This window comes from Odocoileus virginianus, chromosome 7 (assembly GCF_023699985.2).
Source record: "Odocoileus virginianus isolate 20LAN1187 ecotype Illinois chromosome 7, Ovbor_1.2, whole genome shotgun sequence".
In the NCBI taxonomy this organism is placed as follows: Eukaryota; Metazoa; Chordata; class Mammalia; order Artiodactyla; family Cervidae; genus Odocoileus; species Odocoileus virginianus.
The window spans coordinates 32,884,369-32,908,044 of NC_069680.1; the positions used below are offsets into that span (position 1 = coordinate 32,884,369).

The 23,676-nt window shown below is 59.9% G+C and overlaps 2 protein-coding genes across 3 annotated transcripts in view; one reads left to right on the forward strand and one right to left on the reverse strand.

The window, feature by feature from the left end:
- INPP5A (inositol polyphosphate-5-phosphatase A) overlaps window positions 1–23,676 on the forward strand; it is a 158,668-nt gene that overhangs the window by 85,106 nt on the left and 49,886 nt on the right. For both annotated transcript variants that reach the window (XM_070470516.1, XM_070470517.1), the window contains exon 5: window positions 21,377–21,440. In XM_070470516.1, the coding sequence (XP_070326617.1) occupies window positions 21,377–21,440 (64 nt within the window). The remainder of the gene's footprint in view (window positions 1–21,376; window positions 21,441–23,676) is intronic.
- Window positions 10,370–16,246, reverse strand: LOC139035941 (uncharacterized). Its single transcript, XM_070469871.1, has 5 exons — window positions 16,024–16,246; window positions 15,704–15,764; window positions 13,537–14,633; window positions 11,764–11,915; window positions 10,370–11,362 (listed from the first exon to the last, which is right to left on the reverse strand). The coding sequence occupies exons 1-4, from the start codon at window positions 16,244–16,246 to the stop codon at window positions 11,902–11,904; spliced, it is 1,395 nt and encodes a 464-aa protein (XP_070325972.1). The 3' UTR covers window positions 10,370–11,362; window positions 11,764–11,901.

Sequence of the window (23,676 nt, forward strand, 5' to 3'; positions counted from 1 at the left end):
TGGCAAATGCAGGAGATGGGGCAGGCGGGGCTGACCCTCCTGGCCTGTGGAGATGCCACGTTGTGGCTGTGCCCAGTGGAGGCACCGAGGCCAGGCTCCCAAGTGCTCTGCGCCCGGCTTTGGAGAACCCAGTGCTGCCCTAACCCGCGGAGGTTCTGACTTCCCCTCAAAGCTCTGGAAGTGGGTTCCATCTGGACAGACAGGTCAGTGTGCTGGCATCTGCCTCCCGAGTCCCGGGCTGCCTAGAAGATGGAGGCGTTGCTGCCCGTGGCCGTGCCGGCCCCTGCTCCCCCACCAGCCTCCACCGTCCCCACTGACCTGGATCCTGGAAAGAGGCTCCCTCCTGGGCTTCATGGGTGGGTGAGAGTGCGGCCAGGCCAAGTCCCACTGGCATGGACTCATGGGTCACGAGGGTCTCCTGGGACTGGGCCCTGTTGGCAGGGGCAGGGGGGACCGTGGACGTCGGGAGAAGGGACGTCTCAGTCTCCCAGGAAGCCCCCTCCCTCCCTGCCGAAGCTGTGCTCTGCAAGCCCGCCGCCCCCGGTCACCGGGCAAGGAGCCCCCACGGCCTGTTTCTCCCTCGTGGTCAGACCAGGAGGCCCGGGGCAGACCCTGACGCCCGGGTTGGGGGTCGGTCCACACTGAAGGGTCCCTTCCTGCCCTGGGAGGCCTGCTGTGCTCCCCCTGCTGGCTGGTGTCCACTCTGGTGGCTCCTGGGCCCAGGACGCCTGGGCAGCAGGGCACCTGGAGGGCACCTGCTGGAGGGGGTGGGGTGGCACCGGCTCTTTCCCGCTCCACCCCCCGCCCCCTGGCCTGATGCCTGCTCCTTCCAAGGGGTCACCCTGCTCCGTGGTCTCCTCCTGTCTGCTCTCCTGGGTAAGACTTTGGGGGAAATTTATGGATATTCATGGCGTTGGCTGCAGTTCTTTGGTCCAAGGAAGGGCAGGAAGGCACCGTCCTGGGATGCAGGACGACCTGGTAGCCCCTCCAGCCCCGCCTCCTGCCCCGCCCGCGGGTCCAGACAGGCCTGATGAAGTGAGGGAAGCAAGATTGGTTTTCCGAGGGCGCGGGGCCCTCGTCGCTCCGCTAAATCACGGCTGCCGGCCTCGGGGGCGGGGGTGGCCGCTCCCCCTGCGGCCCGGCGGCCCCGCGGGACGTGGTGATGTGCGGCCCAGCAGCGGCAGGGCTGAGGGAAGGTGAAGCTGTCATATCGATCTTTTTAGCACTAAAATATGAGCCACTTTACTCTGCTCCCCGCTGCTGTGATGTGAAAAATAATAACTTGGGTCCAAATTAAAAATATTGATCTCTGGAAGGTGCTGGAAGTAAATAAACACCTTCCGAAGTTTTCGGGTCAGCCGAGAGACGGCACTCGGCAGTAAATGTGTCCGCGTGTCAGAGTCCAGGGTTCTTGATCTGTTTTTTCTTTAAATTGATTTTTCATTATTTACTTCCTAAAAGTGTTGGAATCTGGTCCTCCGCTGTTAAATCCCAGTGTTTGGGCAAATCGTTTCTTTGGGGCTTATAAGGTGCGGCTAATCCACTCCTCATTGATTGATTGATTTTTGACTCAATAAGCATGCGGGCCTGGCCTTATTTAGGGCCTCCATCATAATTTTTTATGCATTTAGGCTCGACTTTTTTATTCCCGTCTAGCAGATGAGCCGTGTTGGGCTAGCTGGCGGGGAGGACAGTTGCCACCGGGTTGGTTTGCCTCCAGCTGGTGTCCCGAGGAGCTGTGCGTGTCCTGGCCGCAGGCTTGTAGCAGGGCTGAGCCCTCCCTGGCCTCTGAGCCCCCCTTGAGCACAGGGGGTGACCTGGGGGTCAGAGAGCTGCCTGCGACTGTGTGTGCGAGTCTGCAATTCCGTGGTCCCCGGGAGACGCTGGCCCTGGGCTGCTGGTGGCTCTGCCCTGTGGAGGCCCTGAAGCTTGGGTGCGTCCGGGTCACCATGCAGCCCAGACCCTGGGCCTGGCCGGAAGGTGAAGGGTGGGGGGTGCCCGGGACGGACAGAAGGTGCTGTGTGGTGCCTTCTGCATGGCCGTTGTGGAGTGAGACCGTGCCTGGGAAGACCTGGGTCTTCCAACAGAGCACCTGGCCGGCAGCATGTCTGGCTGCCCCGAGAGCCAGTGGCTGCGACTGTCTGGAGCCCGGGATGGGACGCCGCCAGGCAGGGGAGGTCCCTGGGCCAGGCCGGGGTGGGGGCAGGGAGAAGGGGGCGGCCCCGCGGGCTCTGGGGGTTGGCGTTGGCCCACCCCACGCTGTGTGTTCTCGAGGCCGCCACGCGGTGCCCAGAGTGCCCCTCACACCTCCCCGTGCCGTGGGAAGCAGTGACTGGAGGTCCTCGGACTGTGCCGCAGTGTTGCTGATGCTGCAGATACATGGGAACCACGTGTGCGGGGCTGTGTCTGCCCCTCAGGTCCTCCAGGAAGGCGCCTCTCAGCTCCCTCACTGGCCCACGGGCGCCCTGAGTGAATGGAAGACATCTCTGCCTCACCTAGACTTGAATCCCGACCGACAGGCCGCTTCAGAGCCTGGCCTGAGTGCCCAGGGTCCTCCCCACCCAGGCCAGGCCAAATTGGGAGGATGGGCAGACGTTCCCAGAGTGGCCGGCGTGCTGGCCGGGGGGCAGGAGGGCCACTGTCTGGGGCGCCGGGGGGTCAGTGGCCCCTCGACAGAGGCCAGAGCCCGCGGGGGTCTTGCAGGCTTGTTGGGAGGGAGGGGCTGCTTTTCTCCTCCGTGGTTTGGAGGCCGTGGAGTGAGGGGGATGCAGCAGTGGCCGCTGCACCCACGTGGGAGAGACAGGGCCCTGGTGCAACAGTGGCCTGCCGGGGTTTGGGTGGGAGGCAGGCAGAGCCTAGCCACCCCGGATTGAGGCCAGCTCCTGGGAGGCTGGGACAACCCCTCCTCAGCAGGACACTTGTCTTCAGTGCCACCACCCCTGAGTGTCCAGTCCTGGGTCATATTTTCCAGCTGATGCCCTCTCCTGGACCACCAGTACCCGCCCCTCGCCTTGGGCACTGCCTCCCCTGAGAAGCCAGGTTTCAGACAAGAACGCATGTCTCAGAGACTGGCGTGCCCATAAGGTGTGCCCGGAAGGCTTGCTGGCTGAAGGAGGAAGCTCTGGGTTGCGGCCCTCCATTTCCCACCAAAGAGCAGAAGACTTCCCCAGGCAGCTGCACAAGGGCCCATGCTGGCTGCTGTAGCCCCGGAGCCCAGGCCACAAGTACCGCCTCCCGAGAGAGGTCGGCTGTTACCAGCGGGGCGTGGTCCAGCGTCCCAGGCACCACGGTGCCCTGAAGCTGTCCGTGTGGCCACAGGACTCGCGTCTTGTGCTCCGCGTGCTGGGCCTGCTGCAGGTGCCACAGATGCAGACACAGGGCACAGGCCACCCACAGCACTCACACCCTCTGCCCTCTGGAGCATGCACACTCCAGTGAACACACGTGCAAACACACGACACTCAGCCTGCATGTGACGCAGACATGCTGCGTGTGACCCCTGCACGTGACACAGACACACTGCATGCGGCCCCTACCTACATGTGACCGGACACCCTCCCTCTGTGCCCTGGTGGGGCTTGCAGAGTCCGGGGTCAAGCACATGCTGTGTGGTTACCAGAGTGAAAGCTGGTGTGAGCGTGTCTACTGCCTTGTGCCACCCGCAGGCCTCTTGGAGATGGGAGTGGAGACCAGACTGCTCTGAGGAGGCCATGTTTAGTGGGGCCAGGAGGGCGTGCGGGGGTGGGCAGGGGAAGGGGGAAGGGCAGCGGGCAGGTGGTCATGTTTGCGCGGGGCCATGGCAGACATGGAGACGGGCCCCGGGCTCCGCTGGGGGTGCCCGCTGCTGGCTGTGGGCGCATGGACCTGGGTGACCTGCCCGCCTGCCGGCCCTGAGCCATGTCCCGCCCAGGGAGCCCACCCCGGTGACTGAGGAGGGGCGAGGGCATGAAGACCCAGCACGGAGGCCTCACAGGGGGTGACTCTGAGGGAGGAGAGGAACGGGCCAGGGGCAGGGCCCTGGCAGCGCCCACTTCCCGAGGCCACACCAGGAGGCAGAAGACAGACCTCAAGCTCTGGCACGCTAGAGTTCCCATCCAGAGTCCCACCCAGCAGCCTGTGGACTGCAGGCAGGAAAAAAAACGAGAATTGTGTTTCAGATGCGTCAGGCTTTTATGGTATGTCCCTGGTGCCTTGGTCAGGAAGCTCTGGTACTCTGCACAAAGTCCAGAAAGCATGGGACCCCGGGTTTTGAGCAGCCGGCTCCCTGGAGGTGGGGGCAGGGCCCGGACATAGTTAGTGGGTACCTCCAGTTGGACCAGATGTCTGCCAGGCCCTTTGCAGAGGCTGTACCCGGCTCCCTGGGTGTGAAGAGCGGGTGTCCTTGCCTTCAGCTCTGCAGACCCTGATGTGTACCCCCCTGTGCCAGACCTGCCTCTCCACTCTCAAAGGAGCCCCCAGGTCAGTGGTGAAGGAGCTCCTGGGGGAGAACCGTGTACCCTGTGGGAGCAGTCAGCTGGCTGAGTTTCTGAGCATCTCCAGGAAGGTGAGATTGATGTGCAGAAACACTGAGATGAGGTTTAGACAGTGTGTGAATGAAGCATGACAAATGCATCTTAAAGATCTCAATTAACAAAAAAGGAGGCAGTAATGAACTCCAGGGAAAACAAAGAGCTGTTCAAGAGAGGAAAAGCAGTTGTAATGCAGTAAGTGGTTCTATTGTGAAGAGCATTCTAAAGTTATAGTGATGTAAAGCTGATTATTAGTTTAAATAAAAATGTGTTTTTATCCCGGGGATGGGGCTCGGGGATAGTGTGTGTGTCTGTGTGTGTGTATCTGTGAGTCCGTGTGTCAGGCACGTGAGTGAAGGAAGGTGGTATAAAGGGATTAAATCCTTGTTTTCCACAGCAGAGAAATCAATAGTTAATATTGAAGACTAGGAAATCAAGAAGTAGCATTGTAAGCTTTAGCAGCATGGAGGTAAATACCAAAAGAAAACAATTAAAAGAAAGTAATGGCCTCTGGGGAGTAGAACATTGAAATTATCAGGGCACTGCTATTTTTCCATAATAAGCCGTGCAGAATTGTAATTTTTCAGATACACTTAAAAAAAAAATAGCAGGAAGAGATTCCCTCCCTTGATGGTGACCTCAGAGAAGACATGCAGTGGAGAGGTGGTGTTTGGGCAGTGGTGTCAGGGAGCTGGCATGCGGGTCTGGGGTGTGGAGGCCGCTGTGAGAAGTGGCGGCACGTGGGGCTGTGTGTTGGCTCGTGAAGGTGGCGGTGGGCAGTGGAGGTGGCACGTGGGTCTGTGTGCCCTGGTGCAGGGAGAAGGCGGCGGTGGGCAGTGGAGGTGGCTCGTGGGTCTGTGTGCCCTGGTGCAGGGAGAAGGCGGCGGTGGCAGCAGGGAGGTTGTCCCCTGTCCTGGCTCTCTGAGCACAGGCTGGGAAGAGACTGCAGTGAGGGAGGAGGCCGGGTCCCGGAGAGTCCTCAGCATCAGGAGAGGGATTTGCATGTGAATGTGAACAGTTCTGGGGAAAGAGGTGAGGCCACCTGAGGGGCAGAGAAGGGACAGATGGGTTGTGTGGAATGTGAAGGCATATCAGCCAAGTTCTGGTTGAAGTCGGTGCGCAGACTGGACCGGAAGCAGTGGCCCACTTTGATTCATTCTCCGCCTCTGTGCCATCTGTGCTCTGAGCCCGTGCGGTCCAGGGCACATCCCCTGGTGAACACTGAGGAGAAGTGGGCTGAACCCAGGAGGTGAAGACAGTGTAGGCTCGTCTGCCGGGATGAGGCGTGCAGGATGTGACCAGCCCTGGAGCACAGGTTACCACCCACCCCCACCCCGCCCCGCCACGCGCACTTTACTCCAGCCAAGTCACGCTGCTCCTCCATGTGTGTGTCAGCCCCTCTGTGCTGTGGTTTTGAAAACACAGTCCAGAGCCAAGGGCAGATTGTTTGAGGTTTGAGATCAACTTTACTAAAAATGACTGCATTGAATGTAATGGGAACAATGTCTTTTTCAGGGAAAAATGATACAAAATGAAGTGCTTTCATGAGCAGTCACTTTGGATTTGCTAAGAAAGTAAAATCAAAGCGGGTCACTACTTCTGATTTGCTAATGTAAAGTATTTAAAATCTAGTCATGTAGTTACAGCTTGTAAGCTGTCACTTTGTAAATGATTTAGGTGGAAAATGAAATTTAAATGACATTGCCATTTATAATAGCATCAAAAGATGAAACATTTAACTTTAGGCCAAAGAGAGCGTCACTACAACATACTGCTCAGAGAAGTTAAAGAAGATGCGGAGAAATAGACCATGTTCATGGATGGAAAGGCTCGCTGTTGTTAAGGTTTCATTTCTACCCAGATCTATGTAAAGATTCAGTGTAGCGCCAGTTAAAACCAGGGCAGCCGCTTTTTCTTATAGAAATTGACAAACTGGTCCCAAAATTTACATGGAAATGTTCAGAACCTAGAATAGCCAAAACGACTTTGGAAATGAACGGAGATTGAGGAGTGACACTGCCTGGTTGAGATTTATTGTAAATCTGCAGACTCAGGACCGTGCAGTCTTGCTATGAAACCAGAGAAATAGATCATGAACCAGACTGAGAATCTAGAAACAGACCCACCATTGATTTTTGGTGAAGGTATTGGGATACCTCAGCATGGAAGACAATCTTTCCCTAAATGGTGCTGTAAGGGACGGCTATGTACAAGGGAGCCTCGACCCTCGCTTCAGAACTTGTGAGAATTTAACTCCAAAACTGTAAAACGTCTGTAGGGACACGTAGGAGGAAATCTTGGTGACTTTGGCTTTGGCAAGTGAGAGTCGCTCGGTCGTGTCCAGCCTTTGCTGCCCCGTGGAGCATACAGTCCATGGATTCTCCAGGCCTTTGGCTTTGGCAGAGATCCCTTAAATATGACACAAAAAGCAAAAAGTATTACTAAGCTATTGCACTTCATCAAAATGAAAATCACTTGTTCTTCAAAAGATACAAAAATATAGTTTACAGCCAAGAGAAAATATTTGCAAAAATCTGTGGTTAAGGAATTTATCTCGAGGGCTACATGTAAATAACTATTACAAATGGGCACTAACCAGACAACTGAATTTCTGAAAGGTCTGAACAGACTCTTCAGCAGACGAAGTGCAGGAATGGCACGTGAGCGCATGAGCACGTGCTCAGCAGCGTTCCTCAGTGGGGCGGAAGCAAATGAAGAGCACGCTGGTCGCTAAGGACCACAAGTGTCCAGTCTCGGCTGCAGTGAAAAGACCGACCATGTCCAGTGCTGGCGGGCACGAGGAAGAGCTGGACCTGTCAGATGTCGCCAGGGAGGACGCGTGGAGCGGACGCGTGGGGGGGGTGCCTGAGCAGTTAGGAACAAGCGGCCGTGAGACCTCACCGTCCCACCAGCAGAGGGATGAAGGTGCACGTCCCCACGGGGCTGGGCACAGATGTTTGTGGCAGCTTCACCCCCAGGCTGCGGACCATGCCAGCATCCGCCAGCAGGCCTGGACCGGCTCCGGGACCAGCTGAGTGCCACCAGCAGAGGGATGAAGGTGCACGTCCCCACGGGGCTGGACGCAGATGTTTGTGGCAGCTTCACCCCCAGGCTGCGGACCACGCCAGCATCCGCCAGCAGGCCTGGACCGGCTCCGGGACCAGCTGAGTGCCACCAGCAGAGGCAGAGGAAGACCTGCTGAGCCGCGAGTGTGCAGCGGGCACCAGCGTGAGGCCGCCCCGGAGCACGCTGCCTGCGGTCCCGCCACCTCGCCCTGCACACGCGGCGTCCACCGTTGGGCGAATGTCAGCTGTCTGTCCAGAGCACTGTGAACAGTCATGTGGCTAATGGCTGAGAGGCCGTCAAACTTCAGATTACCTTACTGAACAAGAATATTGCCATTACCAGCTGACTCCACGTCAAAGCCACGCAATCTGCTGTGTGTGTCTCATGGTCAAGGAAACCTAACGCTCCGCAGGAAGTCATAGCAGAGTGTGAGTAACTCTGTGCACTGTGCAGATCTCGTGAGGACAAAATTCATTCTTTAGGCTTAGTAAGGCTTTCTGGATCTTGGGTGTCGGATCTTGCATTGCTCCAACTCAGACAACTAGTTAGTGTTCACTTTGCAGCACCTTTTCTCCGTCTCCTGGCGGGCAGATGCGGTCTTCCCACGTGAAGTCAGCCCATTTGGTCATTATTTGCACTGGAGCCGTGGTCTGCAGTGGGGGACCTGGCAGCCGCTGGGGCCAGGAGGGGTCCCTATGGCAACAGGCAGCTGCCGCCATCCCCACGGGCGGATCCTGCCTCGCCCCCGCCGTGTCCGCCCCCATCCCCACCCCCATCCCCGCCCCTGCCGTGTGTCCACCCCCGCCCCCGCCCCCGCCGTGTGTCCACCCCGCCCTCGCCGTGTCCACCCCGCCCCCGTCCCCGCTGTGTGTCCACCCCGCCCCCACCGTGTCCACCCCCACCCCCACCGTGTGTCCCCAGGCGGCCCCCCCCACGGTGGCGCTTGCGGTGTGCAGGGGGCTCAGTGAGGGGCCCCCTGCCTCACCCGGATCCCTGATGGTGGCGTGGCCTGTCTCTGCCACCACCCCTCAGGCCCCTCCTGCGCCCCTGGCCAGCTCTGTGAGCGGGAGCCGGGCGTGGCCGGCCTATCGGGCAGTGCGGGGCCGAGCGGTGATCGGTCAGACGCAGACAGGTGTGATGGAGCGTGTGTCACCAGCGCCTGGAAACAAATGCAGCTCGGGAACGTCCCGGTGAACAACTGAAAAATTGTAAAGCTCTTAAGGACTTTGGTGCTTGTTAGCATTTTCTGACAGGAAATCAGTGAAGCACTGGACGCAGAGTGGCCGTGTTGACTCGTGTTTACCTCGCTGTTCTCTCAATCGGCCTGAGTGGCGTGTTCCCCCCACCCCTGCCCCCCCAGCCCTGAGCTCGCCATCTCCCCCAACCCAAGCGGACACCTCCTCCACACACCGCTGGCCGCTGGCCGGGCGATGCCGGGAGCTGTGGGGACCTCGGGCTTCAGAGCCCGCTCCCATAGGAAGGCAGGCTCGGGGTGCTGTGAAGGCTGCCGAGGAGGGCCTTTCCTGGGCGACAGACACCGGCCAGCCTTCTGTATGGTCGATGCTGTGTCTCTGCGGTGGGCTGGGGTCCTGGCGAAGATCGGGGTGGCGTGGGGCAGCCGGGCTCTGCCTTGAAGACTCTCCGTGGCCCGTCCATAGGGCCCTAGGTGTGTGGTCTCTGGGGGAGGCCGTCCTGTGCCCACTGCACGGGCAGGGCTGACGTCCCCTGTCCGAGTGCCGGCCCAGTGCTGGACGGTGAGCGGGCCTGGTGCTGGGCCCTGGCGGCCGGCCTCCGGCTGTCCCCTGCACTCACCTCTGCACCATGTGTGTGAGCAGCACCGCCTGGTGCCCCCTCTCGTGGCCGGGCGGTCCTGCCCCCTGTCCTTGCCCTGTGGGGCCCGTGGGTTTTAACTCAGCGGGCGGGGGACATGGCCTTCATGCTCTGCGTGGCGCGACATCCTTTCTGGATTTGCGTCTGTGGGACTCACCCGTCCACATTGTCCCACGTCCTGTGTGTCCCAGCGCCGTCGGCCAGAGGGGAGGGAACAGTGTGGGCTCGCCCGGTTAGGGGTCCCAGCGGGTCCTCCTCTGCAGTGGGCGTGAGGCTCCGACGACCCGCACACTGCGGTCGGAGCCCACAGTCCTGGCCCTGCGGTGGCCGGGCCTCTCCTGCTCCCCTGGGCCGCCTTCTGCAGAGAACCTCGGAAGACCGGCTGCACAGCCTACCTGTCTTTCAGGTGGAAATGGCTGCACTTCGCTCTTCATCTTGATATTAATGCTTGGCCATCAATTTTTACTGCTGATCTGATGGGCAGGGCCCAGGGCCGGCCGGCGTCCCCTTGGAGAGGCCCCCCCAGGCTGGGGCCATTGCCCACTGTGTGCACCCCCCATAAGTGGTTCAAGTGGAAAAGTACCTGCACAGGAGACTCGGTCAGACGGCAGGTTGTGCTGTGTACCCAGTGCTCTGGGTCACGGGTAAAGGTGATCTGTTTTTTGTTTGCCTAATTTTCTATTAATTCTCTCACTCCCACCCACACTCAGGAAAACAATGGCTGGAAACAGCTGTCCGAGCTGGGCCCAGACCTGCCAGGATTGGGCGAGACCGAGGTTTCTGTGCCTGCCCTGGGACCTGGGAACATGTGATCTGATTGTGCCGTCTAATCGGGGCGGCCCGAGCACGTGGCAGACGCCGCGCTGTGACCCGGCCCGGCGGGGCTGCAGCCCCACCAGGCTCAGAGCCCCGCTATTCAATAAACGCAGGCCCTTCTTCCAACCATCAAAATTACCTAAAGAGTTTTCCGAAGAGAGAGAACAAATCCAATCAAATCATAACTGTTGTACCTCGTTCCGGAGTTAAGTGTATTTTCTAAACTGTGGGCCTGGTACAGAATCTCCTCCCAGTTTTCATCTATTATCACAATAATTGAGTTTGTCGCTGGAATTAGATTTATCAAATCGCGTTATCCTCTTCAGAAATTGGGTAGGTAGCCTGGCAGGGCGCGGCGGAGTTAATCCGCTTTGCTGAAGGCCCTGGTGGCTCCGTGCGGCGGGCGGCTGCGGCTCAGACATCTTCCTGTCACCCCGGACACCGTGTAATTTCTCCTCGATCCCTTGTGCAAATAATGACATTTGAATCGAGCATTAACAGGCTTAATTACTTTAAAATTGTCATTTTAATTTACACTGATATAGTATTGATCACACAAGCAGAGATTAAGCTGTTCAGTGGAGCGGATGATGGGGAATTAAGAAGTAAAGGGCCCCCCAGGGGCCGCGCGCTGCCCAGCGAGTGCGGAAGAGGGATGATGCTGGTCGGTAATGAACTGGCGGCATGCGGGGACATGAATCTCGGGCTCCGGGAAAAGTGGAAATAATGGGGTTTGGGCGGCATTTGCAGGTTATTCATTCGCTGCCATGCACCAATTCTCCGGTGATTCATCCGCCTCACCAACATTTATTTATCCAGCAAATTCCGCGCTCTGACCTTTTGGCTGGGCGCATCGACCAGAAGTTGGAGCGGAGATCTTTCAGGTGTAACTTTTGTGTGTTATGCTTTCATATGTCTCGGTCCAGCCCACAGAAGCCTCGGGTTTCGGTGACACTCTCGTGTCCAGGTGGTGCGGTGACCGACAGTGGGAGGGTGGGCCAGGTAGGTGTCACTGGCACCATTCAGATGAGAAGACCTGGGGGTCTCACCCGTTTCCCGGGAAATCGCAGCCCTTTGCCTCATTCAGGTTCATCTCCCAAGTTTTCCAGCAGTCAGAGTGGCCCCCGCCGCTGGTCCAGGCACTGCAGGGGGAGACTATGTGTAAATGGAGCTGAGACCTCCCCTTCCAGAGGGAGCACGTGGACAGACTCCTCCCGCCCAGGTCGGAGCACTTCAAATAGCTTAACCTCAGACCGTTTCCCTCTGAGGAGGTTACGTAATAAAAACTCAGCGTGATTGATTTTATGGCTCAACAGGGAAAAATGGAATTCCCGGTCGCTGTCCTAATGGCTTATTGTAAGCAGCGACACAGGGTTAATCAGAGCGTGATGGGGGCGGGGGACGGATGCTGCTCCCACAGCAGGAGGGCTCGGATTCCACGGGGCGTGGGGGCCACGGCGTCTCTCCTCGGGGTGACCTCAAAGCGCACTCTCCGGTTCGCTTGTCCTGCCGGCCTTGCGTGTCTTCCCCCGGGAGGCCTTACCTCACGGCAGCATGTGCTGGGCTGAGCGCTGTGATTTCTGCAGAAACAGCCGCGCTGAGGTGTCCCCCGCTCTGCTGCCTTCACTGGGCACCTTCTGTTTGCCAGGGTTGTTTGGAAGTGTTTCCACGACCCCAGTCTTTAAGGCTGGGGACCTGGGGACAGAAAGGCCCAGAGACACTAGTGACCAGACCTGGCAGGCAGTCTAGAGGGTCACAGGCACGGCCCCCACGGCCCCACCTGAGGCCCTCTGTGGCCAGGCAGGTAGGCAAAAAGAGCGAACACACACACGTGTGTTGTTCTTTTTGAAAAGTATTTAGTTCATTTGGCTGCGCCAGGTCCTGGTTGCACCACACAGGATCTTCAGTCTGTGCTGTGGCATAGGAGGTCCAGACGCTGGACCAGGGATGAAACCGGCCCCCTGCACTCGGAGCACGGAGTCTTAGCCACTCGACCGCAGGGAAGTCACACGTGTTCTGAACCTCGCACCTTCAGACCTGCCGGTGCATCCGTCCAGAGGACAGGATGGCGACCCGGGTTCATTCTTGACAGGATGCCGCCCAAGGACACTGCTGGGACGGGTGGCCATGCTCCGACCCGCCTGCTGGCTTCAGGAGTGGGGGGCGGCCTCTGGTCGGGGGCTGTGGGAGGGCTCCCCTGGCTGGGGCGGAACTGCGTGCTGCACTTTGAGATGTCGCAGCGTGGGGGTGGTGGGCTTGCAGTGCTGGGGTCTTCCCATGAGCCCCGGGGGCCTGTTCACATTCCACGTGCCTTCCCGCGGTGGGGGTGGCGTTTGCAGGCTGCACCCCAGCTAGTGGCTCCCTGAGCGTTCAGTGTTGCCTGCGCACAGGCGGCCCTCACAGCCCCCAGCAGCCCCTCCCTCCCTCCCTGCAGTCTCTCTAGCACCTAAGTCCCCAGACCGTCCAGACCACCCAGCAGACCCAGGATCACAAGCCTCCCCCTGAGAACCTCACGGCCGCACCGCCTAGGCCTGGAGCTGCTGCTCCCTGACCTGCCTTCGGGCCCCGGGCCCCGTGTCCCCCCCACACCGGCATTGCCCCCACCACCTCCAGACCCTTGCCCATGTGGTTCTGCCACTGGGGGTCAGCTCTGACCAGCGGGCAGCAGGACACGTGGGCCCTGGTCACCAAGGAGTGGGCGCGCCTGGGCCACGTGTTCCTGTCCCAGACTGCCGCGGGCATCGGGCTCGTGGCTGGGACTTGGCGTCCCCCGCGGCCTCCCAGCAGGGAGCATCCCACCAACGCCACCGGCCTTCCCCATCAGCAAACATAGGCCGCTGTTTCCTCCTTCCTGGAAAGATGCTCCTGACCTCCTCTCCCCCAGGCCCTAGGAAAACACGGCTTCTCTTACTGCCCTCTCAAAGGACACGGAGCTGAGTGGGGCCAGGGCCGTAGCGCAGGCCTCCCTGAGCCTTGGTCAGCAGGTCCCACCCGTGTCGGGGTCGGGGGCCTTTCTGGGCTGGCCCGAGGAGCAAGCAGGGAGGAGGGGCCTGTCTTTCATGTTGTGGCCCCGCCCCGCCCCCGTGATGTGGGCGTGGGTGCGGGAGAGCCTCTTCTGGGTGGGGCCTGGCGGAGGGGCGGAGCTCCTGCAAGCGAGGTGCACACAGGTGGGCGGCCAGGCTGGCCCTGGAGCAGAGTGGGCGCCTGTCCTGGCCGAGCGCCTCCCGGCCCGCTGCGCCTCGGTGTAACGTGTGGGGCCCCTCTGTCCCCCACCCTGGGGGGCCCCGGGTGACGACGCTGTCAGGGGGGTTCTCACCTCTCATCGGGCTGGAGGGCCACTGATCCAGCTCCGCCCGGCGCCCGGGGAGGCAGATCCCCGCGACCACCTCCCCAGACGGGAGGAGCTGGTGCAGGAGGTGAGCTCCGGCTTCTGCTCCGGAACCGAGGTCTGAGCCCCCTGTGCTGATCGGCCGGAAGGCGGCCGGGGAGGAAGCCGGGCTTGAGCCCGGTGTGGCGGGGGACAGTCGGGCCGGGTCGGCCCCGGCGCGGAAGGCGGAGGCGGAGCACGGCAGTGGGAGCTGGCGGCGCCCTGACCCCAGGGGGACCGCGGAGGACCCTCTGCGCCTTCCTGACGCCTGCGCGGCCCCTCGCAGGCCTCGAGGGCGGGTTGGACCAAGCGCCCCCACCAGGGAGAGCCTGTGCGCGCGCCCAGTCTCGAGGCTGGAGACTTCAAAGCGGAAGACCCAGAGCGTGCACGCAGGCGGCCCGCAGAAAGCGTGAGAGCGTCTGGAAGGACGCGGGGCGCGCGGAGGTGAGCGCCCGCCATGTGGTCGCGCGGATGTGGCCGAGGGGATGCCATTCTGAAGAGAAAACAGTGACAGTTTCCCAACAGATGAGCAACAAATACACACATTCAGGGAGATAAATCGGGGCCCAGAGAGGTCACAGCAAAACGGAACGGAGCCCTGGACCAAGGGGCCCCTTGGAAAGCGGCCGTGGGGAAGACGGGTCCCCGAGAGGGGCCGTGGTGACCGTGATGCTGAGGGCCATCTCCCAGGCTGTGGCCACGCCTCGAGGGAGAGGCCAGCGGAGAGTCCCGCGTCCAGGATGGAGGCCGAAACCAACCGGAAAGGAGTCGGCTGCAGCGGGCCGGTCCAAAGGGACACATCCTGAAGGACGTTCTCCTCGAGGGAGGGGGAGGCCGCCAGAAGGCAGCGGACACTGTGGGCGGGAAGGACGGGGCAGGGAGCGCAGGCCTGGGGAGGGCGGGCGTGGCGGGGTGAGCGGTGGGGAGACGGCGCGAGACCCTCTATCAGCAGGGGATGGCGGTGCCCCACGACTGCCAGGGCGAGGGTGGCTGAGGGGCCGGGGCCGTGAGCCGTGCCCTCTGCGGGTGCTGCTGCGGTAGCATCTCTGTGGAATGGGGGCGGAGTTAGGTTATTCGAAACAGAAGTAGATGGCAGTTTCCCAGTGGGGTTGAAGTTTGAGAATCGGTTAAACCTTCCTCGTAGCGTTTACCGCGCAGGCGTCTCCACGGCGCACGCGTCTTGTAAACAGCGTAGCCCAGTGCTGGGGGCCCTGTGACACGTTTTCCCTTAACGGTCCTCTGTCCATGATGCGCATAGCCTGTTTCTCCAGAACACTCATTAAGAACGAAATTCTAATTGAAAAGCTAATGATTTTCAGAAGACGAAAGATGAAGTCAGAGCTGCTTTAATTACAATGCAAACTCTCTGGGTAATTTAATTGGCATAAAAGTTTATCGATTTGCTTCGCTGATCATTTAGACATGGGGAATATGACAACGAATCTCATAAACAAGATTAGGCATTTTAAGTCTGATGTTTTTCTTTGCTTATTATCCAAGCTTTCTGTTTGCAAAAAGTATTGCTGAAAAGAGCATTCATATTGCAAAGGACTCTCCTCTTGAGAGGATGAGATGGTGATAGGGGTTCAAGGTGGTCTGGGGGTGCTCACCGAGGGGCTCCGGGTCTGCAGTGTTCCGCCACCAGGGAGGGAATTCTCTTGTGGACAGGTTTACTCTCCCACCCACGGCCGGGCGGCGGCCCCTGTAACCTGTTATGTCAGGCGGAGTCAGGAGCCTTTCCTTCTGAAAAGGAAGGTCCAAGATACTGTGCTGAGCGAGGCGAGTGAGTCTGCGGGGGGCGGGCTGGGCCATGGACGGGACAGGTGAGGTGTCCCCAGGTGCTGCGTGGGTCTGGGGAGTCCCGAGTCCCTTGCCTGGGCCACGGGCTGCGAGGAGTCCCTCAAGCTGGAACTTCCTGCATGTCACCCCTGCCCCCGAGCTGGGCCCAGGGTCAACGCCCCTTCCCAAGCCCTCAGTGTCCCGCCACCCTGGAGACTCGGCTCCAGGACACCTCCTGCCCTGCCTCTTCCCCACCGTGCCCGACCCCCGCTGACCCCTGCGTGTCCCTGAGGACCGCCCGTCACCGCTGCCCACCGCCCGACCCCTGGGCCCTCACCGACCCTGCCCTTTGCCCTGGCTCTGGTTCTCCCGGGAGTGCAGCACCTTTGCTGAGGACTCTGCACACGGCAATCACTGCATTTACAATCGGGGCCAAACCTCTGTCCTGGACTCCAGGCCTGCCACCCCTGGGAGGCATCTTGGGGCCATTTCAGCCTCAGCTCGTCCAAGGCTGGACGCCTCCTCTCTGAGCCGTCCCCACCTCAGGCCTGGACTCGTCGCCCAGGCCCTGTCTGTTCTCAGGACATCCCAGGGATGGTGCCCCTGCTCAGAAGCTGGCCTTCCGTCCAGAGTCCCGGTCACCGTCCCAGGCCTCACCCCACCCGCAGGCTCTCAGGCCGGACTCCTCACTGCCCAAGGGGGCCCTGGAGGTTTGCAGGGCGGGCGCCCTGGCAGGGCTGTCCTGGTCTGAGGGGGCCTTGCCCAGGCAGGTTGGGACCAGTGTCCCTGCAGTTTGGGGATCCAGTAATGTGCCCTCTCCGTGGCCCATGTCTGCAGGGCCTGGTGACATGTCAGCCTCCTTGCCGCAGTGATCAGACATGTCAACGGCGCATTAACCTCGAGGGGCCTGCCGGGGGCAGCGGATGCTGAGTGGCTGTCGCCCCTCTGGGCAGCCTGAGTGGGGACAGCAGGGCTGGGCTCTGAGAGGGCTCAGCGCGCGGTGCACGCTTTATAAAATGCTTTTTAATTCAGCAGCAGAATATCATTAGCTTTGTACGTAGATGAATACAATGGACAGCCAATTTGATTAACTTTTGATGCTGGCCGTTGGGCAGGAGACAAAATGAAATTACACTGTTCCCTGGCATGGGCGGGCTGCGGGGAGCGGGGTGTGGAGGTCAGTGGGGGCCCAGACGTCACTCCGGGTGCAGGCCAGGGGCTGACCTGGAAAGTCGGCACTTTGTGAACAAGTCAGTTCTCGTTTGCGAGGGTTACAGACCAGCTCTTTGGGGCCAGGCGCCGTGACGGTGACACCTGTGTGCAGCCTTTCCTGCAGGCCGCCCTCCGGTGACGCAGGCCAGCATGGACAGTCAAGCTGCCTCATTCAATTAGGCTGGCCATCCGTGAGTTTATTATGCCGGAGAAGATCAATGAAGCTCTGCATTGATTGAAGCAGAAGCCTTGTTTCATTTATTGTTTATAATCTAATGAATGTTGCAGTAACTTTGCTTTGATTTATTACTCAATCTGTTAAATTGTTTTAAAACCAGGAGTCTGGGGGCTTCCCCTTGTGAGAGAGAGGGTCGTTCCCCTTGTTGGTAAAGGCGTGTGACTCGGTGCATCGGGCTTGGCTTCTCGGAGCTGCTGTGAGGCTGGGGTTGGCTTGTCCTCTGAGACCTGTGGCATGCTGGCTCCAAGCCGTGGACCCGTCTCCTGGGGAGGTGGGGGATACACCCCTGTGTCTCACTCTGTCCAGTGATTCTTGCCGCATGCCAGGCCTTTTGCTGGGGACGCAGCAGTGACCAGGCCTCCTCAGGGAGCTCCCTCCCCTCCTGGTAGAGAAGGAAATAAGCACACAGCCAGAGTGGGCAGCACTGCAGAACGGGGGGCTGTGCAGGGGCTGCAGTCCAGGAGGGCTGCTCAGAGGAGGCGGCATTTCTGTGGGAACGTGCAGCCTCAGGGCTCACGTGAGACGAAGGTGGCGAAACAGGAACACCTGTGGTGGCAGAGCTTGGCCGTCCTCGGGCCAGGGGCCAGCGTGGCCAGTGCTTTGTGAGCCGGGGGGCTGTGGTGAGGGCGGTGACTGGAGAGAGGGGGACAGGGCCAGGCTTCTGGTGGGCCTGCAGCAGACGGGGTGGGGGGTGCAGAGGGGCAGGAGTGCGGGGACCACAGTGGCGCAGGAGGTGGGGCCCCCCTGGAGCCGGGACAGAGGGCCACCAGTGCCGTGCGCGGTGGTCACACAGGGAGGGGCCGTTCGGGGAGGGCGTGGTGGTGGGCACTCCCCATCCAGGGAGGGCCAGGGTTCCAACAGGAGAGAGGGGCCATGCCACAGGGCTCCGAGTCCGTGGGACGTGCGCGGGGGAGCTGCGTGTCCCACGCCCGAGGCTGACCCCCGGCAGCACCACGCTGGAGCTGGCAGCTGGGAGACAGGGCCTGTGCGGCTGCCTGTGGAGTCGGAGCAGGGCCCCCGGGGGGCCTGAAAGTGGCGTCCTGCGGGGTCAGGCGTCCACGCTGCGGGGATGCCAAGGGTCCCGGGAAGCCTCACTCTGCCTCACAGGTGGGCCGTCACAGACTCAGCTCAGCAAGGTCACCGGATGGTGAGGAAGAGGACCAGGCCGGGAGCAGGCGAAGGCCCTGGACGCAGTCCAGCCGCCGGAACCCAGCAAGCGTGAGCACGTGCATCGTGATCAAGCCAGCCTGGGGCCAGGAGTGCAAGGCTGGCCTGACTTTTTACACCCTCTTAGAGCAGTGCTCCACTTTAACCACCTATAAAGCAGACCTGAGTGTGGTTCAAGGCGTGCTGCGTTTACGGGAAGGAAGACCGAGTGCTGTGAAGATGTCCGTTGTCCCCAGGGCAGTCTGTGGGTGAGACCTTGACCCCATCAGGATGTCTGGGTCTAATTTGGCAGCTGTTGGGGAGTTTCACTTGGAAGTACAGACGGCCAAAAATAATGAAAGCAATTGTGAAGAAAAGCAAAACGGGGCATTTATCTATGCTACTGAATGTGAAGACTTATTAAAAAGCTAAACTAGGGGAAAATGCTGTTAGAAATAGACCGATGAGAAGAGTTGAGAGCCCAGAGAACAGACCCCGGGATAGATGGAAGTGTGGCCTTCTCATGAATGATGGGGAACCACATGGATGGAATGATGGAATCGGCATGGATGAAGTAGCACCGGGCGCCTGTGCCCTGCCCACAGATACGTCCCTGGTGTTGGAAAAAGCAGCCTTACGCCTCTTCCCTCTCAGCCCGGTCCTGCCCCCGCCCTCCAGTCGCCCCCCTCACCACAGCCTCTCTGACCGCTCTGGCCTCCAGCCCGAGGACGGCCATGCTCGGCCATCTCGGGCGTTACCTGCTTTGCCAGCCTCTTCTCATGTGAAGCTGGATGCTGCTGGTTTCCATGGAAACGCTGCCTCCTCTGATCAGCCCGGGTACCAGAGAGCACCGAGGCTCGTTGTGGAGTCAGAGGGAGCTCTCTCCAAACAAAGCATGGGGCCCGAAGCCGTGAAGGAGATGGCGACTCGCTTGACTGCCTTGAACGTAAAAGCTTCTGTCTAGTGAAGGACGCCACAGAAAACTGAGAAGGTGAGCCGAGGCCTGGGAGAAGCCCATCCTCGTGCAGGTGACAGACGCGGGGAACGGAGCGTGGACGCGGGGCAGGAGCACAGTGCTCGAGAGAAACCCGCGCGTCCGTTGACAGAACGGGCTGCGCAGCTGCCCCAGAGCAAGGGACACGGGGGAGACGACTGGTGGGCACCCCAAGGGCCTGCAGCCGCTGTCTGTCACCTGCTCTGCCGGTACCAGGTCTGGGCAAGGGGGCGAGCAGCGGGGTCGTCACAGTGCCGTGGAGAAACCTGCGTGGGAGGTGCCCGCCCACCGAGACCCAGAACCTCCAGCTGTGTGTCACACACACGCGTGCGGGGATGTGCGTGTCGCGTGTGCTCAAGGACGCCACGCCTGTTCCCTGTAGCGTCAGTGCCCGTAGTGAACACCTTGGACACGCGTCAGGGTGTGAGAAGACGTGTGTGTCTCCCTCTTCCGGGGGCAAACCTGCCCCCGTGGCCCTTCCTCGGCCAGTTTGACCTAAGTGTCAGGGGCCGTCTGTTCCCCGGGGAAGCCAGCAGTCTGACACGGAGGTGAGGGCGTCATTCTGAGACGGTGGGTCCCGGAGCATCCGATTTGTTTGCCAGCAAGAGGCGGTGGACACATATCCGAGGGCTGGGCTCGGCAGCCGCGTCCCCTCCCACGGCGGGTGGGCGGCGGCTTGTCTGCGGGACCCTTGGCAAACCCACGCTTCGCGTCTGCTGGACGTCTGCAGAGGCGTGGCTTCTTGTCTGGTGCGGGGAGCAGTCTCCCCGTGCCCTGTCCCCTACCCTGGGTCAGCGGCTAGAGTGTCTAGAGTGCGGCTCGTGGTCCTCAGCTCTCAGCCCCCCAAGGCAGATGAGTGCCCGGGTGCAGCCCTGGGTCCCATCAGCCGTCAGCCGACTCAGTCACTGTGGGAGACTGTCTTTGCTGCGTTTGCAGCATTTGCAAACGCTCGAGGGATCTCGCGACGCCAGGCGAGGGGAACCAGGGGCCCTGGACCAGGTCTCCTGCCGCATTCGCCCCTAGTGCTCGCGTGGGAGCCGCCGGGCCCCGGACCCAGGCTCATGCTGCATCCTGTCAGAGCCCTGCCCCGAGAACTCTGGCCGCTGGATCCCCGTAGCCTCGGGGCAAGTCTGTCCCTGCGGCCGCGCTGCTGCCCTCGGTCAGGACTCCGGCCCGTGCCTGAGCTCCGGTGGACACAGCAGTGGCTGGCCTGCGATTCACTAGTGGAGAATTAATAAGCACTCCTGACAGTCAGGTTTATAAATATGTAAAAAGCATTTTAATTGTTTCTAGCAAAGCAGGCAAGAAGTCAGTACTCTCCGACAAGATGAACACTGGTGACAGGTGCGGGGTCAGAGGACCCACGGCCCGGCACCCTGTCCTGCTCGCTCCCCTCCAGGCATCCTCGCAGCTGCTGACAAATGGGGCCTGAACTGCACTGACGGGGTCGGCTAGATGTCAGAAAAGTTGGGTGGCACTTTGACTAGAAATATTCATTAGAGCTAATTATGGATTTTCTGACTCCATGAATTACAGTTTCTATTCCTACATTGGCAATTTATTTTCCATTTATCATAAACTTCTTAATATTATATTAGCTTTATTGCATTCAATGAGGCAATAGTTCAGATGTTTGCAATCACGTTTATTTACTTAGGCTTTCCTCACAGAGATGAAAGGATGCCCATTTACAGGCCAGCGTGAGCAGAGCAGCTGTTAGGATTCGCTGGCGGGTGTGGTCCTGGCACTTCCTGGGGTCCCTGTGCTGCTCACGGCCTCCTCTCTGAGGGGCTGCCCGAGGTCAGAACAGAAAGAGGCCGGGCCTCGGGCGTGCGCATGGAGGGGCTGCAGCTCCTCTTGGGGAGGGTTCAGGGCAGCTGGTGAGAGCTGGGGTCGGGTGAGCAGCCTGTGGGCTGTTTATTCCGTGCCTGCATGAGCCCCAGGCACTGACCACACGCCTGAGTCCCCGTCACACACGCAGACACGCATGCACTCACACACCCCAAGTGAAGTTTGAATTCCAGGTAAACAAGTGACTTCCAGCTTCGGGTGCCCCGTCCCTCCCAGCCCGGGCCTGCACATGGCCTTCTCCCAAGGGTGCACTGGCCCGAGCTGGTCGCCCAGAGCCGCTCCTGGGGCCGGCGGGCGGCTGGTGGTGCTGCTCGTGGTCAGCGGCTCGGGGCGGGGGGCCGCAGCTCCGTCCTGCAGGGTGGCCCCGCAGCGGACGCGGGCAGTGGGCTGGGCGCGGGGGCCTGGCTCGAGGCCGGAGCGCGGGGAGTCCGGCTCCGGAGGTGTGGGTGCTGGCTGCCGAGGCTCAGCGGCTGTGACTGGCTGCCGCGAGCTGGACTCGCCTTCTTGTGCAAAAAACCGCTTTAGAATCTCATCACACCGCTCACTTGGTCTCTCTTTTTACTCTGCAGGCGCTAGGAAGCTTCTACTTTCTTCATGAATCCTTAAAAAACATCTACCAATTTGACTTTAAAGGTAAGACGCCCCGCTGTCCTTTACGCCCTCTGGGATCTTCTGTCCTGCTGGACCCTGCCCGCTGCCTGTGCTCTGGCTTCTCCCGTCCCCTTCTGCCCAGCATCCCTGCGACAGGACTGCGTGTCCGGTTTCATCGAGGGTTTCCACGGTCACAGGCAGGGACTCGAGAGGACTCTTGCTTTGTGTCTTCTCTGAAGCCTCGATGGTCAGCCCTTCCCCTCTGGCCCCGGACAGCTTCCCCTCTGGCCCGGGCCACACCCCTGCCACCCTCATGGCTCAGGCCAGGGACTCTGGTTTTCCTGTAATAGAGTTAGGAGGAGAAGGGAACGGTTTGTATCTGTGTGTCTGTCAAATGTGAGAAAGTGAGAAAAATGAAAAACGCAGCCAGACAGCATGTTTCAGGAAAGAGCGGGCGAGAGTGTGTTTGTGGCGGAGCAGACAGCGCTGCCCGTGTTCACTGGGCAAGCCCTTTGCGTCTCCGGGGCCCCGAGTGCCAACGTGTGGAGGCCGCGCGTCTGCCCGCAGGATGCGTGTGTGTTGGCCGCTCAGGCGGGCTCGACTCTGCATGTTTAGCGTCGAGCTCTCTGAGTCGCACCAGGCCCGTGGAGCCAGATAACAGGCCTCTGCGATGCCTCCCAGGGGTGAGGACTGTGGCGCGGCCGGCCTCACAGTCTGTTCAGAGTCATCCTCTCCGCTCACTCTGGAGACAGAGCATGCCCACAGGCCGAGAAGCAGTGATTCAATCAACCTGAGAACAGGGTCCCAGCAGCAGGTCTTCACCAGGCCGTTGCCTGCGGATTCTCTGCACATGAGACGCAGCCCCTGGCTGCCCCGCCGAGGGGCTGAGAGCGGCCCAGCAGACCTGGCGGGAGCAGGCTGCTCTCCCCACGCCCTTGCAGACACTGGACGCTGAGTGTCGTGGCTGCGGGGCCGTGAGCGAGGTGGGGGGAGGATGCAGACACAGCGGCTCCCGGCGCAGCTGCAGCAGAAGGGCTTTGCTTCTAAGGAACCTGCGCCTCTGGCGCTATAGGCACCACCTCTACTGAGCTTCTCCCCTTTTCAAGTAAGCCTTTGCAGAAACGCTGTGTTACTACATCAAAGTCATCATGAAGTGCCTGGTTAGCCCAGTCTACTCACAGCTGTACCCTAGACGTACGTTCAACTCCAGCAAGGCCTGCGCATTGTCATTGACAAGAAGTGTGGTAACAGTTGTGGTCACGCCCTGAGCCGACAAGCCGCGGCGTGGCAGGTGGTCCCGCCGACCCACAGCGGTGGGCGCGGCCGGAGTCTCGGGCAGGCGCGGCCAGCGGCCCTTGCCCCCCAGCCCCTGCTCTTCAAGGCTTGCCTTTCTGCCTGAAACTGAGCTGCAGCAAAAGTAATCCAGATTTGTGCAGTTTGAACACACTTTAAAGAACAGACAGCCTGGGTTTTAACAGATATTTTCCTATTTAGAAAGTTGAGATGAGACAGATGAAAGAGGTTTCAGTTTCTGGTCCAACACGTGACAACCGAGGAAGTTGTTAGTTCAGCCTCACAGAAGAGACGATCCAAACCAGCAGTAAATAGGTGACTCTCCGTAGACCCCTCAGAGGAGCAAGGTCACGGGACAGATTGCTGCCCCTCAAGCTGGGGAGATGGCCGGGCAGGCCTGAGAGTCAGGGCCATAAGCAGAGACCATCATGCAGTCAGGTCATGGCAGGGAGACCACGCAGGGTCATCCTTAGGGCCTCCTTCGTGGGTTTGCCTCCAGGAGCCCCACCAGGTTCTCGGGATGAAGATGAAGGGAAATCCCTGTGTGCCTCTGGCAAGGGAGGGGAGAGTAGCAACTCTGAAACTCCCAGAGCGTTCCGTTCCTCCCAAACGCCTGACCTCAAGGAAAATCCTCGACTAGAGTGCAGCCCACTGGGGTCTGATCAAGGCCCAGCAACGGGGAGGGAGATGGGCAGCCCCAGCCTCCCCTCAGGTTCCTGTCGCACCTGGGCAGGCAAGAGGAGCAGGTTAAATCCAAAGCAAGTAGGAGAGAAGAAACAATGAAAATCAGAGCACACAGCAGTGAGACTGAAAACAGACACAGTACAGAAAATTAATGAAACCAGGAGCTGATTCTTTGAAAAAATCAGTAAAATTGGTAAACCTTTAGTCAGGCTAACAAAGAATAAAAGGCACTAATTAATATCAGAAATGAGAGAGGGGCCATCACTACTGATCCAGTGGACATTAAAAGGATAATATAGGG